This window comes from Calypte anna, chromosome 2 (genome assembly GCF_003957555.1).
Source record: "Calypte anna isolate BGI_N300 chromosome 2, bCalAnn1_v1.p, whole genome shotgun sequence".
Lineage (NCBI taxonomy): Eukaryota > Metazoa > Chordata > Aves > Apodiformes > Trochilidae > Calypte > Calypte anna.
In genome coordinates, this window is record NC_044245.1 from 77,002,960 (window position 1) to 77,024,440 (window position 21,481).

At 43.9% G+C, this 21,481-nt stretch overlaps 1 protein-coding gene across 1 annotated transcript in view; it reads left to right on the forward strand.

Moving 5' to 3' along the window:
• The first annotated feature begins 2,954 nt into the window (after positions 1–2,954).
• ANKH (ANKH inorganic pyrophosphate transport regulator) overlaps positions 2,955–21,481 on the forward strand; it is a 97,365-nt gene continuing 78,838 nt past the window's right edge. Inside the window, exon 1 of the mRNA XM_030444216.1 lies at positions 2,955–3,539. Coding sequence (XP_030300076.1) covers positions 3,444–3,539 — 96 coding nt within the window. The 5' untranslated portion in view covers positions 2,955–3,443. The remainder of the gene's footprint in view (positions 3,540–21,481) is intronic.

The window sequence follows — 21,481 nt, forward strand, 5'->3', positions numbered from 1 at the left end:
TATGAGTAAGATATGTAGTGTAACAGAAAATATGCTAGAAAGGAAATAATTACTAATCACTGCTTTTTGTCCAAGAGAGCTAAAATGACCTATTCCTCATCTCATAAACTGAGCAAACTACTGACTTCAAGATATGAGAAACTATCCTTGCTCCTTTGTTTCAAACACAGTTTGATTTCTGTAATGAATTTGAGGAGCAAATATGACCTGGGCTGAAAGAGAAGCACACAAGAACTACATTCATTCCATGAGCAGAAGACATGAATGAGAAGCAGACACAAAACCTGAGAACATAGCCTAACAGTTTATTTTAAAAGTTTAATAATTTTTATATACGGGACTCAAGAGAGCATCAGCTAGGTTAACGTTTTCCCTAGACATACCAGAAAGGAAGTAAAATGTAAACTACTCTTAAAATAAAACTGTACTATTGCTTTGGGCAGCAGGAAGATAAAAAGTTAATCAGGGTTCTCAAGTGACCAATAAAATGGAAATTAATTACAGATGTTAGGGGCCTAACATTATCTACCAGAGTTAAGAAGCATCAACAACCTTATGAACACATTAAAAAAAAAAGAAAAAAAAGAAAAAAAAGGATATGCCTTTCTTATACTCCATTAAACCAGTTGGATGTCTCAGTATTTCCAAGGCTGGATATAATTTTGTGACAAAGTAATTAATTGCTATGTATGCTTCATAGTTTGCACTGTGAGCCACACACTCAGTGTTCAAATGTTTTGATTTATGAAGCTTTAATTTTGTGGTGGCCTGCTTTTGCCAGGAATGAAAGGAAGTAATCCTCAAGCGTCAGCTCACCTGAGCAAGTTAACACCATGTATTTAGAAGGGCTTCCCTTTTACTATCCTCTGACTCAGGGGCAGCATTATAGGCTTCTTCCTCCTGAAAATATAACTGAAATAGAACAGGGACACTTTACCATGAAAATTTATTAAAAAAGCAGAGCTGTAAACAATATTCTTCCATAATTCCAGCTATAAATTCATCTCAGATGCAGGGCAGGGAGGAACAGCCTCACTCTAGTCCTGCCAGGAAGAAATTGGTTACTGGCAATACAGTTATCTAAAACAAAATACACTCTCAGGACGGCAGAATTTAATATTGTGCTAATGCTTTGAAATATATCCAGCCTTGTCTTCAGAGGCCAGGAGACTTGCATCAAAGAATGGTACCTACTAGACAGATCTTCTAAAATTGGCACATAAGCATACACACAGGCAATGTCTGAATTGGCAGGTAATCCAACTCAGTGCAAGAGAACAAGTTAAAGAAAAGGCTGCTGGCATAAGGCCTCTGCATCTGCATGACAGCTTCTACTTCAGCCTGACTGTAGTCTGGTTGGTTGGAGATGGAACATTCCCAATTGTGGTCAGCTTGAAGCTGTCCAATGGACTGGTCCATCCAGCAATAATTAGATCTTCCTTAGGACGATGAAGATTTGGTGCTGTTAATTTGAAGACACATTTAGGCAATGACAAATAACTCTTCTCTCCTCAGCGTATTATCCATCACCCCCAGGACAGCATGCCTGTGGCATTTTAAGTGATCTAGAGGATGAAGGCAGGTTTGTACTCTCATAAGCATTTAAGTTTGCTTCTGTGTGCCCACAAGACAAACTCCCAACTAGGAGGGAAAAAACCTCCGGTGACAGCTGGGGCTGACTTTGCCAGGGCACCTCAGCAGCCAGGAACTCTCCCACACCAACCCCACCCCACAGCCTGTTATCTGCCTATTAAGACTTTTCAGAGCTCACCTCCTGTTGACTCTAAAATTGCTGGAATGACATTCAGTCACAGAACATTTTAGTACATTTTAGGAGTCACAGAACATTTTAGGAGCGTGTGGGTTAGGAAGGCTGTCCACCACTCCTCCACTGCACACTGCTCCTCTGAGGATCTGACACAGGTATCTGATTCTCCACAGGACTTTGACTTTCATTAAAAACTTGCCAACCCTCCTTGGAAGCGGCATGGTTGAGGTGACACCCCAAAGCTACATCCCCCCAGAGAAACCCAATCACAATGAAACACTGAAATCCCACTGCAAGCTTGAAAACGTTAAAAAATTTCTACGTGTGCCGAAAGGCTTTGATTTCTCTTTCTCCCCTCACCCTCTGCTCTGACAAGAGCTTCTCCAAGTGTCAGGGCTCTCGGTCAGAGAGCTCTGGGTGCGCCCAGCCAGCGAGGACCCTACTGCCAGCCGTCCCGGGGCCACGAACGCATTCCCTCATCCACGACTCAGTCAGAGACTTTGACAAACGAAGTGGTTGCCTTGGCAAACTCTCACCATTTATTTACTTTGGGTATTTGACCAGAAAAGCCGTGCGTCAGACACCTTGGTTAGCACTTCGTGAAGCCCCCCCACCTTCTCCGTAGCTCCACGACTGCCCCTGCCCTAAAGCCCACTGACAGGAAAAAAACTTCGGCGGCTGCGTGAGGAAGGCGAGGGTCACACAGACGGGGGGTCTGAGGGGGATCCCCACTGCACCCAACGGGACCCAGAAGGGGGCGAGGGTGTCGGACAGGTGTCCCTGCCCTGCCTGTCCGCTGCCCCCCGGCCCCGTGGCGGGCGGGGGTCGCAGAGCGGCGGCTCTGGCGTCAGGAGGAGCCGCTCGGTGCCGCTCTTTCCCCCGCCGCCGCCAGCCCGACCATCTGCCAGCGTGTGTCAAACCCACGTGCTCCGGCAGCCGGAGCCGGCGAGCGGCGCCCCGCAGCCGGGCCCCACCGCACCGCCGCCGGCCCCGCACCACACCTCGCCCACCCGCACAGGTACCTCTGGCGAAGGCTCTCGGCCCCGCACAGCGGCCTGCGCCGGGCCCGCGGCAGCGGCGGGGAAGAGGAGAAGGAAGAGGGCGACGTTTTCCTGCGCGGCGCCGCGGCCGTCGCCCCGCCGCCGGCGAGCGTCAGGAGGGAGGCGGGAGGGGGGGGGGGGGGGGGGGGGGAGGCCCGAGCCCGGCCCTTCCCCTGGCCCCCGCGCCCCGAGGATGGCAGCGCTGCCCGCACGAGTGGCTGGCGGCGGTGTCCCTCCTCTTTTTTTTTCCGGCAGCAGCAGCGGCGGCGGCAGCGGCGGCGGAGGATCATTGTTGTGTGGGAGGAGGGCGGTGGGGATGGACTTGGTCTCCCGGGTCTCCTGCTAAGGCGGCAGCACAGCGCGCCCCGCCGCCCAGCCAGCACCCGCCAGGGCCGAGCCGCGGCGAGCAGGGAGGGACTGGCACCCCACCCGCTACCCCGGCTGCTTTATTTTTAGGGGGCTCTGCTGCTCCTCTCCTTCGCCCTCAACCCCCCCACCCTTCGCCGCTCGCACACACGCACAGGGACACGCACGCACCCTCCTCTTCTGCCCTTTCATCCTTCCCCCCCCGCCGTCCTCCCGCGCCCGTCTCCCGCCGCGGCAGATGCGCTGGGGGTCACCGCGCAGCTGGGACTATGGTGAAATTTCCAGCGCTCACTAACTACTGGCCCCTGATCCGTTTCCTAGTCCCTCTCGGGATCACCAACATCGCCATCGACTTCGGGGAGCAGGTAAGTCAGCGCCTGTCCCGGGAGCGACCCTCGCCCTACCGCAGGGCCGTGCCGGCGGGGCTCGGCGCTTCCGCGGGGAAGGGAAGCAGAAACGGGCTGGGCCCTGCGGGGCTGGGCAGGGCCCCGCCGTCCTCCCCCGGCGCATCGCGGCGTCGTTGGGGTCGCCGAGCGGCCGGTGTTGCCGTGCGTGCCCCGGAGGCGGCCTGAGAGCGGGGGCAGCTCCGCGCCCCGCTGGATGCTCGGGGAAGGACAGCGGGCTAAGGGTTGTTTTTTGGGGTTGGGGTTTTTTTGTGTGTGTTTTTTTCTTTTCCCTTCTTCTTTATTATTATTATTTATATATTCCCCTTGTATTTTAGTATTATATAATATGAAATTACATAATGCATCTGCCTGGGGCTGGTCGTGGTTTATCCCACCCGCTGACAAGGATGCTCAGGTGCAGCAGCAGTGCAGGGCTGCTCCAAGCAGCCCGCAGCCCGCGGCTGGTTCTTCCCGAGGAGCCGGCTTGCCGAAGCGTGGCGCGGATAGGGAGGAGGCCCGGTTACCGCGGGCCGCAGCCGAGGGGCGCCGCGGCTCCCCCGCCCGGAGCCCCCACCCCGCCGCGCTGCCGCAGCGGCCCCCGCCCCGCATCCCTGCCTCCGGCAGCCCCAGTCGCGGCATCCCGGGAAGGGAGCGGCTTGCCGGCGGGGCTGGGGGCAGATGAGCGCCCCATCTTCCTCCGGTGTTTCGTGAGCCGGGAGTTCGCGGTGGTGGCCGCAGGGCAGAAGGCTAGAAAGGTGGGGGTACAGCGGGAAGAGCTGCTGCCACCGTACTTCAGCCGTGAACAAGATGTGTGCGCTTCAGCCCCGAAGACATTTCCCTAGCGGTGCTGGTGACCCGAGGCTGTGTCCCCTGTCCTGGGCAATCAGAACGCGCCCCGGCGTCCCTTGACGCGCAGTCACAGCCCTCCTGCTTCATCCTCTTAATCCCTGCTTGCTGCGTTTGCACCAAAAACATGTTTTGTGCTTCATGTACCCACTCCTTCTTTGCCCGAGGTTTCCACGCAGGGTGCTTGTTTGCCACAGCGCTGTGGTCTGGGGAAAAACTTCCTCTCTGGTTTCACTATTTATGACAGGTAAGGACCAGGTCTTGTGTCAGGCTGCACTATAGACGGCCTGTCATTATGTTTTTAGTGGGGCAGTAGACACTAATAGTTACTCATAGTAGTTAAGACGGGCAGCCACAGTAAGTATTGCATCTCAAATAGCTTTTGCCCTTCTCCTAAGTCGCTCAGTTTTGCTGAGAAGCTCTTGCTTTCTAAGCAAAATAGGTGCTTTGCCCCATGATTCTTGAGCAAAGACAGCAGAAAATTAGTGGATACTTGCCCCCTTTTGTAAAGAAGAAAGTGAAAGGAAAAATACTACAGTGGGAAAAAATAGCTAGCATTAATCATCTGTTTGGCATGGCTCTGTTAATTGCATTTTGCTTCCTAGTCCTTTAAATTTAAATAAGCTGTGATACTAAAATATGTAATTCCATCCTTCTCTAACAACTGCATACTTTCCTAGTAAGTCAGTCTCCTATAAATCACTCGGGGGGGGGGCGGGGAGAGAAGCTAAAGATAGAAATGACAAGGGAAAAGGTGATTTAAATGCTAATAACTGTGTCACATTAGTAGCATACAGCAGAAATTAAATTGAAAGCAGTTCACATAGCGAACTGAGTATGACAGGTGCATGTATACAGTTTGCTTCCTACAAGGTCAGCTCAATTAAAAAAACATGTCAGCTGGTAAAATAACATACCCTTGACTTCAGTCTGTTCTGGACCAGGATTTCAAAAATTAGCAAGCAAGAAATAACAATTTTATAAGTGAGGGGACTTCTGTCTGGCTGGGTACCAGTGACATGCAAGAGATGCTAGCGTGTGGATAATACATGTAAGCGCTTTCCTAATCCACTTTGACAGCATGAGGAACAAATTATCTTAGAAAATGTGTTTTATTTCATAGCAAAATCATAGGATTGGCCCTCCAGGAGAACTGAGGTTATTCCCTTTCTTAGATGGCAGCCTCAGGGGGTGCTTAAATGAAGAGGGAGAAATCTTATTAAACAGACAGGCTCCCGCAGAAGTCCTCGCTCAGGAGTGGGAACTGGAAAGATGGTTTTCTTGTACCAGCATAGTGGGAGACTTGCCTACACTGAAATCAGGAAACTGAGGCAGGAACAAAGTTTGTGCAGGTCTGAAGAGATGCTCTTACAGACAAAAAGACAGGGATTTTATTTTCCTGTACATAATAAAGGAAGTTTTTTTTATTCTTGTAGGGCATTATTATTGGACATATCTTGATGAAAATTGCTGGCTTCTGAGCCAGTAAGCCCCGTTTCTGATCTCCAAAATTGTAATTATTTTAATAAAAGGGCTTAATGAAAACAACATAGAAGAATGTGCCAACAGATAGCTCTGAAAAGGCTGCTGTACCTCCTGTGAATGTATGCTGCAGATAAAATAGATTTCTAAGAATGATAATGCAAGTAAAATTTGCACAAAATCATGTTACCTTCTCTGGGCAATACTGTAAAAGAGACAGGAGAACTACAGGTCAAAAGTAAGAAAGGAATGTGAAAAAATAGCGAGGGAATGGACCTTGTCTCACCAGGAAAGAATACATATTTAAGAAATGCTTTATATGTGTTGTATTCATACATTGCTCTCTCTCAAGTGGGGAGAGTGTTTGGAAGCAGTGTTCAAAACAGTTTTTTAACAAAACCCAGTATTACTAGTTACCTAAAATTGCAAAATGAGAAACAAAGAGAAATATCTATTTTTTTTTTTAAATTACCCTTTTTTTTTTTTTTTAATTTGAGAGGCCTTTCTGGGTGTTGAATAGTTTTATTCAATAGCAAACATCACTAGGAAATTGTCTATTCATCAGTCTCTAGATTTCTTGCTACTTAAAAGGAAATTTACAGTAAGGCTACAAGGTATTTGCAGAACATATTTTATGACTGTCAGCCTTGACTCATATGAGATGTTTTATATGACAAGTCTGTTTGGTCTGTGGTAAGTAAAAAATGCTGGAGTGGTGCTCATGAGAACTAGCGAGGTCATCTTGTGCAGTCACTTCCAGAACTGCTGTAGCCAGAGAAGAGCCTTCTGTTAACCCTTGGGCACTAATGCAATAATGCTTTAGGACAAGTTACTTCAGTCAAATGAGCTAAGCTTATCTGTTCACCTCACAAAACCTTCTTAAGAGAAGTAACTGATTTTTTTTTTCTCACTAAAAAGGTATTTGTGATGTATGACTAGGTAAGTTACCAGATTAGAGAAATGAACCACTTTTAACTTATTTCCATTATTTCCTTCTGCAGCTCATTTACCTTGCAATTTATTTAGAGCACTACATAGTATTATGAAATTAAACGCTGTATAACTTTCTTCGTATATTTTGGCTTAATCAGTTCCTTCTGCACACATGATGTATATATTTTCCTCTGGTATACACATACACATAGAAATACACAACAGAGCATCTTCATGTTAAGAGCTGAACACTTACCACCAGACCAGAAATTCTCCCTTTCATTCTGCTTGTGATAGAATTTGACTCACAATATCTTACCCAAGTAATTCGTGTTTTATGTAGAGCTCAGCTGTTGGAGAGCAGAGTTTCCATTAAAAATCCCAGCTCCCTTGAAAACTCTTGCTGGATGTGCTTGCTTGTAAATAAAAAAAATGCTCCCATGTGATGGAGTGCAGCACAGCTTCAAACAGCTCACCCAGCAAACAATACCACCGCTACCCTGTGAGCTCAAAAATCCATCACCACCCACATTAGTTTTGCTTTTAATGCAGGTTCAGAGCTTCTCACATGTATTGTGGTGGGCCGATTTGTAATGTATGTTTGTATTTGCATTAGCATTACTATAAAGGGGGAAAGCGAGGTGCATGTTAGTTCACTAACTCAGAAGTGCAGAGTCAGCCCTAGATAGCGCTAAATACTATTTGCAGATGTGGCTGGCAGCTCTCACTGCTGCTCACAGAGTGGCAAAGGCCAGGCAGAGAGCAGTATTGTGAAATCTGGGGATGTCTTCAGTAGTCCCTTAATTATCAACTGGAACAGCAGAGGAATATTTTTTCCTTTCTAGCTGTCACATGGCCAGCCCTGAATCATTAGTTTCAATTGCTGTCAGTGGTTGTTGGTTGGACAGTGTTATTTGCCGACATAACTGTTAGGTATGCAGGCATAATATTGCTCAGCCTCTTACAGGTCCTTGGAAACTAAAACCTAGCAAGCAGAGTCCTGCTGATGCTTTCTTTCTCCCGAGGTCACTCGGGTGCTCCAGTCCTGCAGAGACATTGCCCTGAGCTGCGCATGGTATAGTAGTTGGGATCAAATTGCCATAAAGGAAGTGCTAAACGTTTTGGATCCCAAATTATTTTCCAATGACTCCTTGAAAAACAAACTGGTTTTGGGGTTTTTTTGGGTTTTTTAGGTCTTTTGTTGCTGTTTTTGTTGTTGTTGTATGGTTTGTTTTGTTGGTTTTTTTTTCCTTAAGAAGTTTTGCCAGGAAAGGAGAACAAGTCATGAATAATGTATCAAAAAGAATTAGTCCGCTTACCGTTTGCCCCTGCTGCTTGCAAACTTAGTAGGGGGTTAAACATTTTGATTAATGCTTTATGAAGCTCATTTTTGGGGTAAGTATTATTGCCTGGACATTCAGAACAAGCAGTGGGAGAGTTCACATTCCCAGCTGCTCCCTGTGGATTTAGGCCAAGTTGCGCAGCCTTCCCGTGGCACAGTTCCCCTGCCTTTGAAGGGTGCCTAGGCACCTACCTGTGTGTCACAGGGGTGCAATGAAAATTCATGTGTCAGAGCTGCTCCAAGATGAAAGGTGCAAGGATGAGTGCAAAGTACTCTTCTTATTGCTGTTGTGAGAGGTCAGGGACTCTTTCAAATCATGTAGGACTTTAGTACCATATAAATAAGAAAGCTAACAAGGCCTTATAATTAGTATAGACCATGACTGTATGTTATGGCTACAACCCCATTGTTAATATGGAATGTTGATGGAAGTGCCCTCTTTGTTTTAATTTTATGTGAACTATACAGCATTCAAATTTAAATGAAATTGTGTTAAAGAAGCAAGCATCTACTAAGTACGTTATCAAGAATTTTTTTTTTTTTTAACATTTCAGTGGTAATATCTAGAAGGAATTAATTTCTCCTGCAGGATTCACAAACCAAGTAGTCAGGGAAGCAGCTAGGCAACACCAGTGAAATGCACCTAACTTCCCTGTTTGGAAGGAGAAAATCCAAGTGAGACCTAATGTGAAGGACTGGAAACAGAAATGCACCTAAAGTGGTAATTTTCAAGATTTGAGCCTCAATACTGACTGCAGGGACTTTCTTCTAAAGAACATGGCTCTACTGCACTTTGCATGCCAGCCTGAGCCCTGCAGCCTTTACTCTTAAACAGTGGTGCACCAAGCAATGGGGGGGTTTCAAAACTTGTGTTAAGTGGCCTGTAGACCACAGAGACAATTCTTGAGACTCTACAAGTGATTAATTAGGCTTATAGGTCTACGTTGGTTGCAGCAGGTGTTGGATACCAGGCATTGCATTCACCAGTCACCCAGTATTGCTGGAATTTCACAGCGAGCAATACCCACTGACATCTGGGAAGATGTCATAGATCTCATTAAAAAAAAATCTCATCTCATTTGCAGATGAAAGCCAAATCTCAGCAATTTGCTTGTTGTCTTAAAAGTAACAAAGTCACATACAGCGGCTAAGCTAAAATATATTTGCATTTTATACCACATAAGGTGCAAAATAATCAGTTTATGAAGAGCAGCAGGCCTGTCACCACTGAATATTTCAGATGATACTAGAAGTTATGAGGATGAATCTACAAATAAGGAATCCATCACCTGCAGTGTTCCATGTTTCCATGGTGTGAAATGTATTATCTGTGCTGTGCCTCATTTGTCAGCACCTTCTCTTTGTTTTCATCCGACCCTCTCCTTCCTTCACAAACTTCTCCAGTTCCCTGGGTCCCGATCCCATATCCTCCCACCTCCAGTGGCTGTGTCAGCACAGCTGTAGGGACTCCTCCAGACTTTCCTAGGCTTCACTGTTAAGAATTGGCAGGCTTAGAACCAGATGATACCCGTTCAGCATATCTAAAGTAGTTGATTAAATATGTAATTTCAAAGATTATAGCCTATTTCCAGGAAGGGATGGAAGAAATAACCCAACTCTGCACCAACAAGCCACTAATTCTGAAGTATAAGAATATTTTATTCTAATATTTATATTCTTTTTATGAAGACTATTTTAATTCATCTCAGAACTGTGGGTTAAGGTGGTACTTGTCCAGTAGGTAGTTTGAAAATAAAACTTAAAGGTCTGTGGGGTGGAAACAATTCTCCCTACCAGAAGAGTAATTCAGGTGGTAGGAGTCCAGGTGTATTTACAATTTTGCCATGCAGTCCCAAGGCCAAGTGCCTAGGCTGAAGGTCTCCCTCTGAAGATAATCTGGTTCTCACATCACTGGATATTCATTGCAGAAGGGTCGTGTAGAAACTGGGTACTTCCAGTGCTTATTGCAGAGGTGGTGAAATTGGGTTTTCCTCCCTACCCCAGCAGATGAAGACAGCATCAGGAAGGACAGTTGAAAGTACCTGGAGACTAATTTTAAAACATGAGCTTAAAACCAAAATTTTGAAAGGTTTAACCACCATATTCTGCATCATGGAGAGAAGTTCTCAAAGTAGAACATTTGGTTTTTAATTGAACTGACCATCTGATTTGCTTCAGGGGGGTTCTTTTGGTTGCATTTTCACGAAGCCAAGAAAATTGGTTTATCTTTGCATTTGATTTTGTCTGAACTAATTTCTTGTTGATCTTTGCTGATTTTGCTGTCTGGAGAACTTGGTTGTATACAAAAGCTTATATGACATGACCTTATGGCTGTTTGAAGAGAAGTGATTTTTTAAATGCAAAGGCATGCACAAGCTCTGAAAGTGCAGATTCTATCTATTAATTGACTTCCTATCTTGATTCTAGACAAGACATTTACCTCTCTCTCTTTGTGTCAGTTCTAAAATAATGATGTGTTTTGCAAGGAACTTACAAAATTTATTCCTTCATGTTTGTAAAATATGGATATAAGTTGCTGCATAATTAGAAAATTTAAATATATCTTCCAGTTCACGCAGAAACCTCCATGCATAAAACCAAGCAATTCCAAACAGATTTTGCTTTGTAGCTGCTTTCAGAAATCTGTGATGGTTTTAAATAACATATATATTACTGTTGGGCTCAATTTTAGTTTAAATGGGATATCAGAGCATGTGTTTCTTAAATAAACTTATGGAAAATCTATAATTACTTTAGATTTTAACAATCTTTCTGATGTAATGCAGAATAAAAGTGCCTGCATGAAACATTAACCAAGAATAATTCCAGGTGTAAACATATCTTGCTTCCAAAGTGGGTTGAAGTACAACACTGTTATTTGCAAAACCACAACTGATTTTCATACCCTTTCCAAGACCATTATAGAAAAGGACAAAGGAAAAATACTGGAGAGTTAAGAGCAGCTTGTTAAAAAAGTAAGTGCTGCAATGGCATGAAATCTCAAGTGCCAATTTGTTTTCCCAAGATGATGCCAAAAGTTCACCATTTCTTCCGTGGCAGGAATGTCGCTGTTGGGAAAAGAGGGTGGTCACTGTTGCTCAGCATGCTCTTGTTTCTTTACTGCTGTAGTGGTTCAGCAAGAGTTCAGCTTTCAATGTGGGAAGTGAATAAATTGCAAGATGCAATTGGATTGCTAAGGTTAAGGTGCTTGTCTTGATTTTCTGAACCCAGAAAATTTGCCAGTGGAAATGCAGAAAAAAATCACAGTTATTCAAGCTGGGGAGCGTATCTGTGTTAACATTTTGTTGCTGTTGTTACCTTTTTCCAACTCCTTATAAATACTCCCTAAGGTGCAGGGTTCTGTGGGGCAGAAAGCTCACCTCACGGAAGCACATGCCAGTGTGTTTGCTGACAAACACATTTGAAAGGCTTTTGGCAGGGAGTCAATCTGGCTTCTTGGCTTCTTACCTTTGTTTTATACTTAAATTAGTGAATGAAGTCAGATGCAGGCCATAACCTGAGCTTTTGTGTGCTGGCCTTAGATTTTTGTGGCTGTATGGCTTTGATCTTCTCTGGGTGAAGACAATGTTGACTGGAGTGTTTTTCCTTCATTGAGCTACAAGGTCAGTGTGTGTAGGTATAAGGGGTGCAACCACACTGTTCTTTCTGTTTCTTGTTGGGGTTTTTCGTTTGTTTTGTTTGTTTTGTTTTGTAATTACAGTATTTGACATTTACTTCTCTGGAAACGCGGCGTTTATATTTAGATTGTATTAGTCTTTTCCCTGTTTGCTTCCTACTCAGGCTGTGGTTCTTTGTGCTGTGTGTCAGTGACTTATTCCCATAACCTTTGTTAGTGAGCAGCATCTGATGATGAGCTCCTGCAGCCATGGCAGGCTTAAGGTGAGATAGCCATGATCTGCTTCCAGCAGCTCCCTCCTCCTTGCAAAGACTTTTCCTTGCCACAGCATACCAACCATGCTCCAGGAACTTGGCAGCCTTTGATGTCAAATATGCTGCCCTGCAGATGAGAGCCAGACTCTTGCACAAGTCCATCGTTCCCATTTCCTCTGTAAGCATCTTGCCAATTAAAAAGCATTTAGCCTATTTGAGAAGAAAACAAGTAGTTAGCAGCCTTACTGGCCAAGAAGACACTTCTCATTTTCAGTTCTGGTGATAGGGGAAAAAATGTCAGTTATATAAGAGCAAAAACTACAGAAATGAAGCATTTATAGCTTGGACAAAACAGAGAATTTGATAACTGTTTGCAGTCACATGAACTGCAGTGTGGTCATGAAGGAGAGAAAATGGGGTTACTGCTGTGCAGAATGTGGCCAGGGACAGCAAGAGAGGTTGGGGCAGCTAAAGCCAATTTAGACTGAAAAGGTTTTCAGATTATTTTTCCAGATAAAAAGCATGAATTGTTGTTCCCTCTCACACACTGCTTTCTTCTAAAATCTGTTGGCATGAAAAGTGCTGTGCTTTAAATGGTGTTAGGTGGTGGTGGTGTTTTACATAGGCTCCTATTCAGTGAGTCACCAAAAGGAAAGGGTGTTGGGATCAGTGTAAAGTGCTGTACATGGTGGGTCAAACCTGCAAACCACATATTCTGGTGAGGGAGGGAAGCAGCTTGTGAACTATGTTGTCCTCAAAGACTGCACTCTGGAAGGGTAGTGTATTTATGAGCTGTTAGCATGACCTCTTCCTATTAAATTGTACATACTAATGTAAAATACACAAAACCTGCAACTCAGAGGTGCAGGAGTTCTAGTATTAAACAATTGTCTCATAGCCACTCTACTCTTTTCTATATGGTGCCTCCCAGATTCAATGTACAGAGGTCACTTACTGGAGAAAGAAACCAGAGTTACCTAGCTAAGGAAGTACTGATTCCAAAGCCCTTGTCTTGTTCATTTTGGAATCTTAGCACCTGAGTCTCCTCAGCTCTGCTGAAGAGGAAAATCCCAAATGATACACACTTACCAAAATGCAAGGACTTTTCCAGTATGAGAGAAGTAAAGTGCTGAGACTTCCCAGCACAGAAATAAGGAATATCTGAACTCTTCTATTAAACTGGAGTCTTGCTAATTTTTTTTAAAGGGCGTAAAGCCCATAGCTGCCATGAGACGAGACTGCAAGCACAGGAGACATTTCAGGTCCTGTGATGCCATAAATTGCTTGCCCAGCCCTGCATCCTTATTTGTAGATCCTTTGTTATGTCTGGTTGTCTCATGGGGTGTTGGAGTGGTTTAGTTGCACAGGCACCCACAGGGCACTGTCACCAGGTTAAAGCCTGCAAGTGCAGCTTCTGACCCTGCTACCAGGGAGCCCATCCATTTCACCCACACCCTGTTGTAACTTACTCCATTCCACTTTCACCCCAGTGTGGCATTCTGGAGATGGCTTTGAACACTAGGATTATTTTCAATCCCCTGAGCCCAAGCAGTCACGTAAGGAGATGAGTTCAAACCAGTCACCAGCTCTACCTGGCAAGAGTGAACATAGCAGGTGAGGTACTTGGAAGAGCACCTGGTTTTCCCCATTTGCACATGCTGTGGTGTGCCTCTCAGACAGTGGGGAATATATCTTCCACTCTAAGTATCTGGATCATCTTCTTCATGAAATTTTATTAAATTTTATTTTTTGCCCTCTTTTGTTCATGGTTTTTTGAAGCCCACCAAAATGATCCCATTTGTCCTTGGTTTTGCAGTCACAGGGACATCTCTGCTTATTTTTTTTCTGCACTACAGTAATGCAAAACAATTGGTGATGCAGGAGTCCAAATTTAGTAGGATAGCAGTGTCAGCTTCCCCTGTGTTTTTGTTGGGGCTTAATGATTTCACAGTCTTAAGCATTTGTTTAAAAAGGGAAAGGAAGTCAGAACCACAAAACATTTTTTCAGATCTTTAATGCACCAAAGGTAGTCATCCGCAAAAAGCTTTCTGTTTGCCACAGGTAAATACAATTTTCAAGTGCTTCTTTAATACAAAAGGTGCACACCTGCACATGCACACATACATACTGTGCTGTGAGCAGGAGACTGCTTTTATAGGAGAATTATACACTGAGTGGTGCTAAAGTACTGTCTTGATTACTCACTGGCCTACACACAGGGCAAAATGGTTAAGGAAATAAGGACAAGCGCTGTTCATGGGACTGCTTAGGTGACTACACATGCACCATGACTACACATACACATGTCCCTTGTAGTCTGAGCTGCCTCTGGTTAGATGCTGCTCTGGTGACTGCGTGTGCAAATACTGCTTCATTTTTGAATCAGTGATTTTGCACATGGATTTCATCTTTCTGAAATGTAACCTTGCAAGTACTCTGATTAGTGCACTACTGTTCTTTATGTACTTGCGGGCAGTCATCTTACTTCAGAGCTTTTTATTTCAAAGCATGAAAGCATGACGACCTTTCAGCATTCACAGTCTTGCTCTTAAAGGAGCTTTCTGAGATGGAGTCAATGGTCTACTGATTAGAACATGCTCCAGGACTGTAATAGTCTTAGGAAGAGCTTTCTTCAGCAATGCCTTCTGGATCTAATATACAAGTAATGTGGGGTTTTGTCTTCTAATACTATGCAGAAGCCAATGTTTCTCTCTTAAATAAATTTATGAACAATCACAGCAGGTAGCCTGCTTGACATTTTCTTATTGCAGGCTTGACCTGTTGGTGAGCTTTGTGCTGCTGTCTGGAAAAGGCCTGGATAGTTGTAGGCTAGCTTTTCCAAACCCCAGTATGCTTTTTCTGTCAACTCTGTATTCCTACCACACTGTGGGTGGTTGCGTCACTGCGGAGAAAACAGCAAGCAAAGGCACAGTTATTGCCTCAGGACTTTGTCAAGGGAACCTCATGTTAAGTTGCATATTTGTGACTTGAGCTCCAAGGGCTTGGTCATGCTTGCAACAATCTGCAGATGTTTGGAGCCTGTTGTGTTCTGTGTGCACCCACTGGTTCAAAAAGGAGGAGGTTTAGATTAAGGGGGAAGCTTCCTGCAAGGAAGGAGAGCCTGACAATGTTGACTTCAGAAGTACCAGTGCATCCTAGGAGTCCTGGTGCCCAGCAGATGCCTGTCTTGGGTCATGAAAGCTTTTCACTACATTAGAAATGATGAGATGCTTACAGATGAAGCATCTGCATGGCCATAATTTTATCACTGATAGCTTGCTGAATAATGAACTAGATATTTTTTTCTCCCTCTGGAAGTGTATAAAGTAGACAGGGGAGGCATGCCAGTGTAAATTTAGCTTAACAAGAAGGCAATCAGGTTCTCTATGACCAGCACTGAGAAGATTGTTAAAGCAATACTCATCCAGCTGGCAGTAAAGGATAACCCATGCTGAACTGCAGAAAAAAAGGGAGGAAAAGACATGACTCACTAATATTCTTGACCTTTTTTCAAGAGCAGGTAAGAATAGTAGTGGTTTCTGAAGCCATTAGATAGGAATACAGTGATTTCTAGATGAGTTTGCCATGCATCCTGAGAACTCTGCATATGGAGTGTTATGGTAAGAAATAAACAAACTGGGTAGGCAGGGAAATGATTATGTCTACAGCTGAAAGAAAGATTTATTTATTTATTTTTTACTCTTAACATGCTTATAGCATTAGGGACCCTAAGCACTGTTTCACTTTTGTGTTGGCACAGCATAGGGGTTAGGGATGCACAGACAGCTTGGAATGGTTACAAAAGAGGATTAGTAGCTGTTTTGCAATAGGTTATTATCAAAGCTGCTGGGAGTTGATTTCAAAGGCAACTACAAGCATGAGCATCTCATGAGTATCATCCGTAAGGAATAGTGTCTCTGTAGTCTCATGACATTTAGCATCAAGTACCTCTGCACTTTCTTCTTTCAGTTTTGGCCAGATAAGATGCTATAGCCTCAAAACTTCTGTGCATACCCCTCTGTTTTGTGATTCCTTTGTGAAAGAAAGAAAGCATCCCATTGAGAAAGAGAGGAAAGGATAAAAAATAGGGATCTGTGTACAGTTCAATCCTTTTTTCCCTTCCATTGGTCCCCTGCATGTCAGCACACTGACACAGCCCCATTAACCAACAGTCTGGCATCGTCAGCCTGCCAAGCCGAACCCAGAAGGATTGAGCATCATCAATCTCAGCTTTTACCATCTTTTTTTGACTCTTTGTTTGTTTTAAACTGGGTTTTTTTGTTTATTTGGTTTATTTTGTTTTGTTTATTTGGTTTTTATTTTTTTTATTTCAGCCCTGGGTTGGGGTCTCCCATGCTCTCCTGTGGCTTGTGGCCCTGGACAGCTCCTGACTGTACTGACTCTACAGCCTGCACCCTCCTCTTCACCCTGACACCCATTTGACACCCTTTTGTTCTTCTGTAGTAGACTGTAATCTTCTAATATCTGCTTCCCTGCTGGCCTCTCTACTCTTCCTTTTCTGTGCCTGCTCAGGGGCTGCCTCTGGAGCACTTCCCGTTGACATTTGCAGGCAAGCAGCCCACTGTAATCATCCAGAAGGGTTCCTATTGCCTGCCTGCAGCAGATTCCTCCCTTGCAAATGAGGGGCTTGGTTCAGCAAGAGAAATGCTCAACTCAAATCTTTTTGATGTTTGTGGGCTTTAAATGTAGTCCTGAGTTAAGCTCAGGTATTTATCTCATATGAGGCATCCAGGCTTCAAATGAAGAACATGAGCTTTGTAAAGCTGCAAAACTATCTAGCCAAGGTTCCAAGCTCACCTCTTCAGATTCCTCCAGGCATGCAGTTGCTATACCAGATGTACATATATGCTATGTACACCTATGTGTACCAGTATAGTACCATAGAATGTACTGCAAAGCTATTTGTACTCCTCCCTTTGCATGCCCCCATGTCAGGGCCAGCTCCGGGTCAGTCTGGTTCAGTCCTCACCCCAGTGGCTTGGTTTGAACTCCTGCTCAGCAGGATGCTGTGTAGGGCAAGCAGTGAAATTTTTCTTTCTGTTTATTGGTTTCAAATGGCACGTGATAAATGCTTGCTGTCCTCACTGGTGGTTTTTTTAAAGAAACTGCAAACTGAGGTCAACATGATTATTTGCTCACTAAGTCTTAAAACCAATTTCTGGATCACAGACAAGAATAACATTACCTACATTCCTCACATGCTGTTCATCCTGCCATAGAGGTCTCGCTGCTGTAGCTGACCAGTGATGTTTTCTTACCTGCAAGGTCAGAGATAAAGATGTTGGAATGCTGAGAGACTCTAATCTTAGCAAAGCCTCTTTTGGATCAGAGAGCCCTTTCATGTATCCTTTCAAAGGCAATCTTTTGCAGAAACCTGGGAGAAGCATTTCAGGCTCAGTCATTTTACATGGGCATGGATGCATTGTGCAGGCAGTGTGGGTGTTGTGAATCAGGTGCTCAGTGTAGGCTTCAGACAGAAATGTATCCACTGTGAACCTGTGCATCACTTGAGGGACTTCAGAGCTGTTTGTAACCATTCTTAACATCATAAATATTTTTAAAATGCTATATATAGTTTGACTTGAGACATTTTCAGGTCATAATTAAACTCTGAGGCCCTTGCCAAATTGAGGATGGATGGCATGAATAGCACTGTGTGAGTCAGACCTGTCACACGTTCTAAATTAAACTTGTGCTGAGCCAACATTGATCTTAAGACTCTTTTTGAAAATCTTCCTACCTAACAGAAATTGCTGGTAGCATTTCTATAGAGGATCATAATGAACGGGGGAAAAAAAAGCAGAAGATTGGAATAGAGTAAGGAAGCCAACAAGCCAACTGATGTAATAGAAAGAATCAAAGCATGAAACTAAGAGAAAATATTCTGAATAAAAATGTTAGTGAAGCAACAGTTTCAGTCGCAGGTGGATTTTGGCTTGGCTAGCACTTTCAGGAGCATTCAGGTAGTAAATCTCGAAGTCTAGCAAAGCAGGGTTGTCTCCTAACATACAAATAGGTGTTTCCCTTCCTAGGCACTGCAGGCTGCCTGAAGTATTACTACAAAGGGCTTCTGTTCTTTAGGGAAAAAAGTAATACTATGAAATATGTGAGAATGACATAAACATGAGAAGACTGGAAATCTTGGAGGATTTATCTGATGACCTCACTCCCACTGGAGATAATATGTGCCCCAAGTGAGATTTCACTGGGGATACTTTGCTCACTTCTGGCCACTCACACTTACAGCATGTCAATTGAAGCTTGTTCAAAAGATTGGGCAAGAGAAGCCCCAGCTATTAGTTTCTCCATTTTTCCTCCTATTTGAAAGACTAGAAGACCTTTATGTCTGTATCCCGCTAAATAGGGGATGAGCATAGTTTTGCTGTCTGTATATAGAGAAGGATATGTTAGCCTACCAGTAAACAAGAAGTAACTAGGTAGCAATAGCTGACTGAAAAGAACCTGTGAGTACCTTTAAGCTGGAAATAAAGAAGGCTTCATGCTGTCAGAAGAATGAGACTCTAGAAAAAGCAGAGGCAGAAAAGCTAAACTTTTAAGATTGACTGTAATGAAGGTCATCCTATTGCTTGTGTGCCTGGAGCACAGCAAAGTACCAAAGCTTACACCCTTGGAAGTTGTTTTTATTCCATGTGATGGGAAGATAGAAAGCAGAACCAGGATCAGGCAAGCTATTGTTTTGTGTACATACAAATGTGTACATGCCCAGTGGATGGTCAATATATATACAAAAAGGAATGGAACTGAGTTATTTAGCAATGGAGTGGAACTGCTAGAAAGCAGATGATCTGGCTTTAGCTTATTCTGTCCAGTCATCACCTAAGAGAAACTTCTGTTCTGTTCAGGCCTTAATTTCAAATACTTTTCCCTTCTCATAGTAAGTTTTTTAATTTATCTGAATATGTAGTAGTTGTAAAGTACTGTTTTTCAATGTCTTTTCATTTTTTTTTTCCATTTTTTAAAATTATTGCTTACCTGAGACCCGCACAAACCTTCTTGCTGTTTTCTGCAAGGAACAACAGTTCAGTGGGATGCACGATTCCCTGGAACATGAGGCGTCCCCTTGGCCAGGGCCGCAGAGGCAGGGTGGCTGCTTCTGCAGGGCTGACGCTGCTGCTGCTTCTGGCACCAGCAGACAAACAAAGCTCTGTTCATTTCCTGATCCAGCAGAATAAGCTGGGGGTTGGGGATGGTGCAGAAGAGTGATGAGCTTGGAGATGGAGGTTGCTCAGTCAAATGTGGAAAAATGTAAACCAACATATATTCAGGTTCATAAAGAAGTGCTTTCAGTGACAACACACTAAACAAATTTTGCAAGGTTTTGGCAATCACCTCTTAATGCTGTCCACAGGACAGCTTATCTGTTGATTTTTGCTGATTTGCATGCTGATGATAAATCAAAGCTGAGCGTTAGTTTTTGCTTTGTTGTTGCCATTGACCTCAATTTAGGACAATCTCAGAACATGAAATACCTTCCTTTTGTCCCATTGCTTAAGTCTTCTTCCAGCATTCCAAATGGCAGGCTGGTGGCGTGTTTTGCAAATCCTTGTAAACTTTGCTTCTCTGGCATATTCTTAGGGAAAAGCAAGAGTGCCAAAAGTATGCGTCCAGGGAGGGAGGCACCCAGGCTGTGCTGAGAGCACCAGGAGAGAAATCCTAAACTCCTGTTGGCCACTTAGAAAGTCTCAATCTGTACATTTCTGTCCATTTGGCTGTTTTGGTCCTCCTGAAAGCAAAGCAACCATTACTACAGTGATATTAGAAAAAATCTCTCACAGGTTTTATAAGACACGGTACTTTCAGAAACGCGTTTCAGAAGTGCAGACATTATGTTTGTTGGATTCTGAATAAATGCAGCAACAAAGAAGCCATATTAGTGTTGCTCTAGTTAATTAAAAATGTAATCTTAAAATGTTTCCATGATGTGACTACAAAAATGCGTCCTGTAAGAAGAGCCAGCACTGACACATGAGAGGCTTACTTCTGTGTTTGAGAGATGAAGCATTTTCATCTGGCTGAGTAGAGGATGAGGGGAAAAGGAGGTGTATTTGACTTGGGGATTTCTGTAGCCTTTTTAGCTACACCACATACCTGCTGGTGTCTGAGAGATGATTGAGCACGGTCTAATTACAGTGCTGACAGCAGATGAAAGCAAATGGCCAGACCATGAGGTGTGTTGTACCCTCTTTGACCTACAGTCATCCTCTTGGCCTTACTCGTTGTTCAGCCGTGCCAAGGGGGAATGGCCAGACAGAGGGAGGGACAAAAGGCTTGTCTCACTCTGCCCACTGCTGTATGTGCAGAGAGGTAAATCTTCCCACCACCCATCTTCTTAAGGACTATTTTGCAATCCTGTACTTTTGTTGTAAGGGGACATTTGTATGATGGGACTGGCCACAGACCCTGGCCCATGTGCAAGGGGGCTGTGTGGGCCTAGCAGTGAGAGGATTTATTGAATGCATTTGGATTACTTACTACTGGAACTTAAAAGATTTTTGCAAAGTAGTTTTCTTCTCCAGCCATCTCCATCCCTGGGTGTCTCAGGTGCAAGCTGGATTTCTGGTAGTGTACTTGGTTGTGCAGACTCTTCCCACAGGCAGAAGTACCTGCATCTAGCTGCATTCAGACTGTGTCCTCATGAGACAAGCTGTTGACCTTTGTGTTTTTTTGTCAGGGAAGGGTTTATTTTTCCACAAATAGTAGCAGATCTGTTTACTTTGTACTTGCATCTTAGACTTGGAAAGGTTGAAATCTTTCTACAGTGTAGCTGTAAAAAAGTAGTGTAACTTTTCATTACTAATGATGTCTCATTGCTAGAGTAATGCACAGGGAAATGGGTGCAGATTTGGCATTTACCCGAGTATGTTTGATCCCTGAGCAGTCAATATGCTCCTTGTAGGTAGGTAGAAATGTAGAAAGCGGAAAACTTTTTTTTTCCCCTCAGTCTTTTAAAAAGAATGATCTTTTTCAGTCAGTGTTGATAGTGAATTAGAAATTTGCTGTATCATTGTTAACTAAGCAGAATAAAGACAGTCTTTCTGGAAATCTGAATTGCTGCAGCCTGTGCAGAGAGATGTCAGTTGTTCCTCAATGTCATTATGAAACTTGAGAGCCATCAGAAGTGATCCTCACTATGAATGTGAATATTGGGCACAACTGTGGGTTTTCAAACTGAAAATAGAGAGACAGAAGTCTGGGAAAAAGAAAGAAGGGGACTATCACATGACATAATAGCAGCTCCAGTTCTTTTTGGCTTACTGGCTGGTTTTGGCTGCCTGTATTATCGGATACCCACAGAAAAGATACGTGAAGATCCATGACAAATAAGTGTGCTCCTAATCCAAGGAGGTCAGTGAAGTTTCCATGCACTCGGTGGGAACTCTCTGCA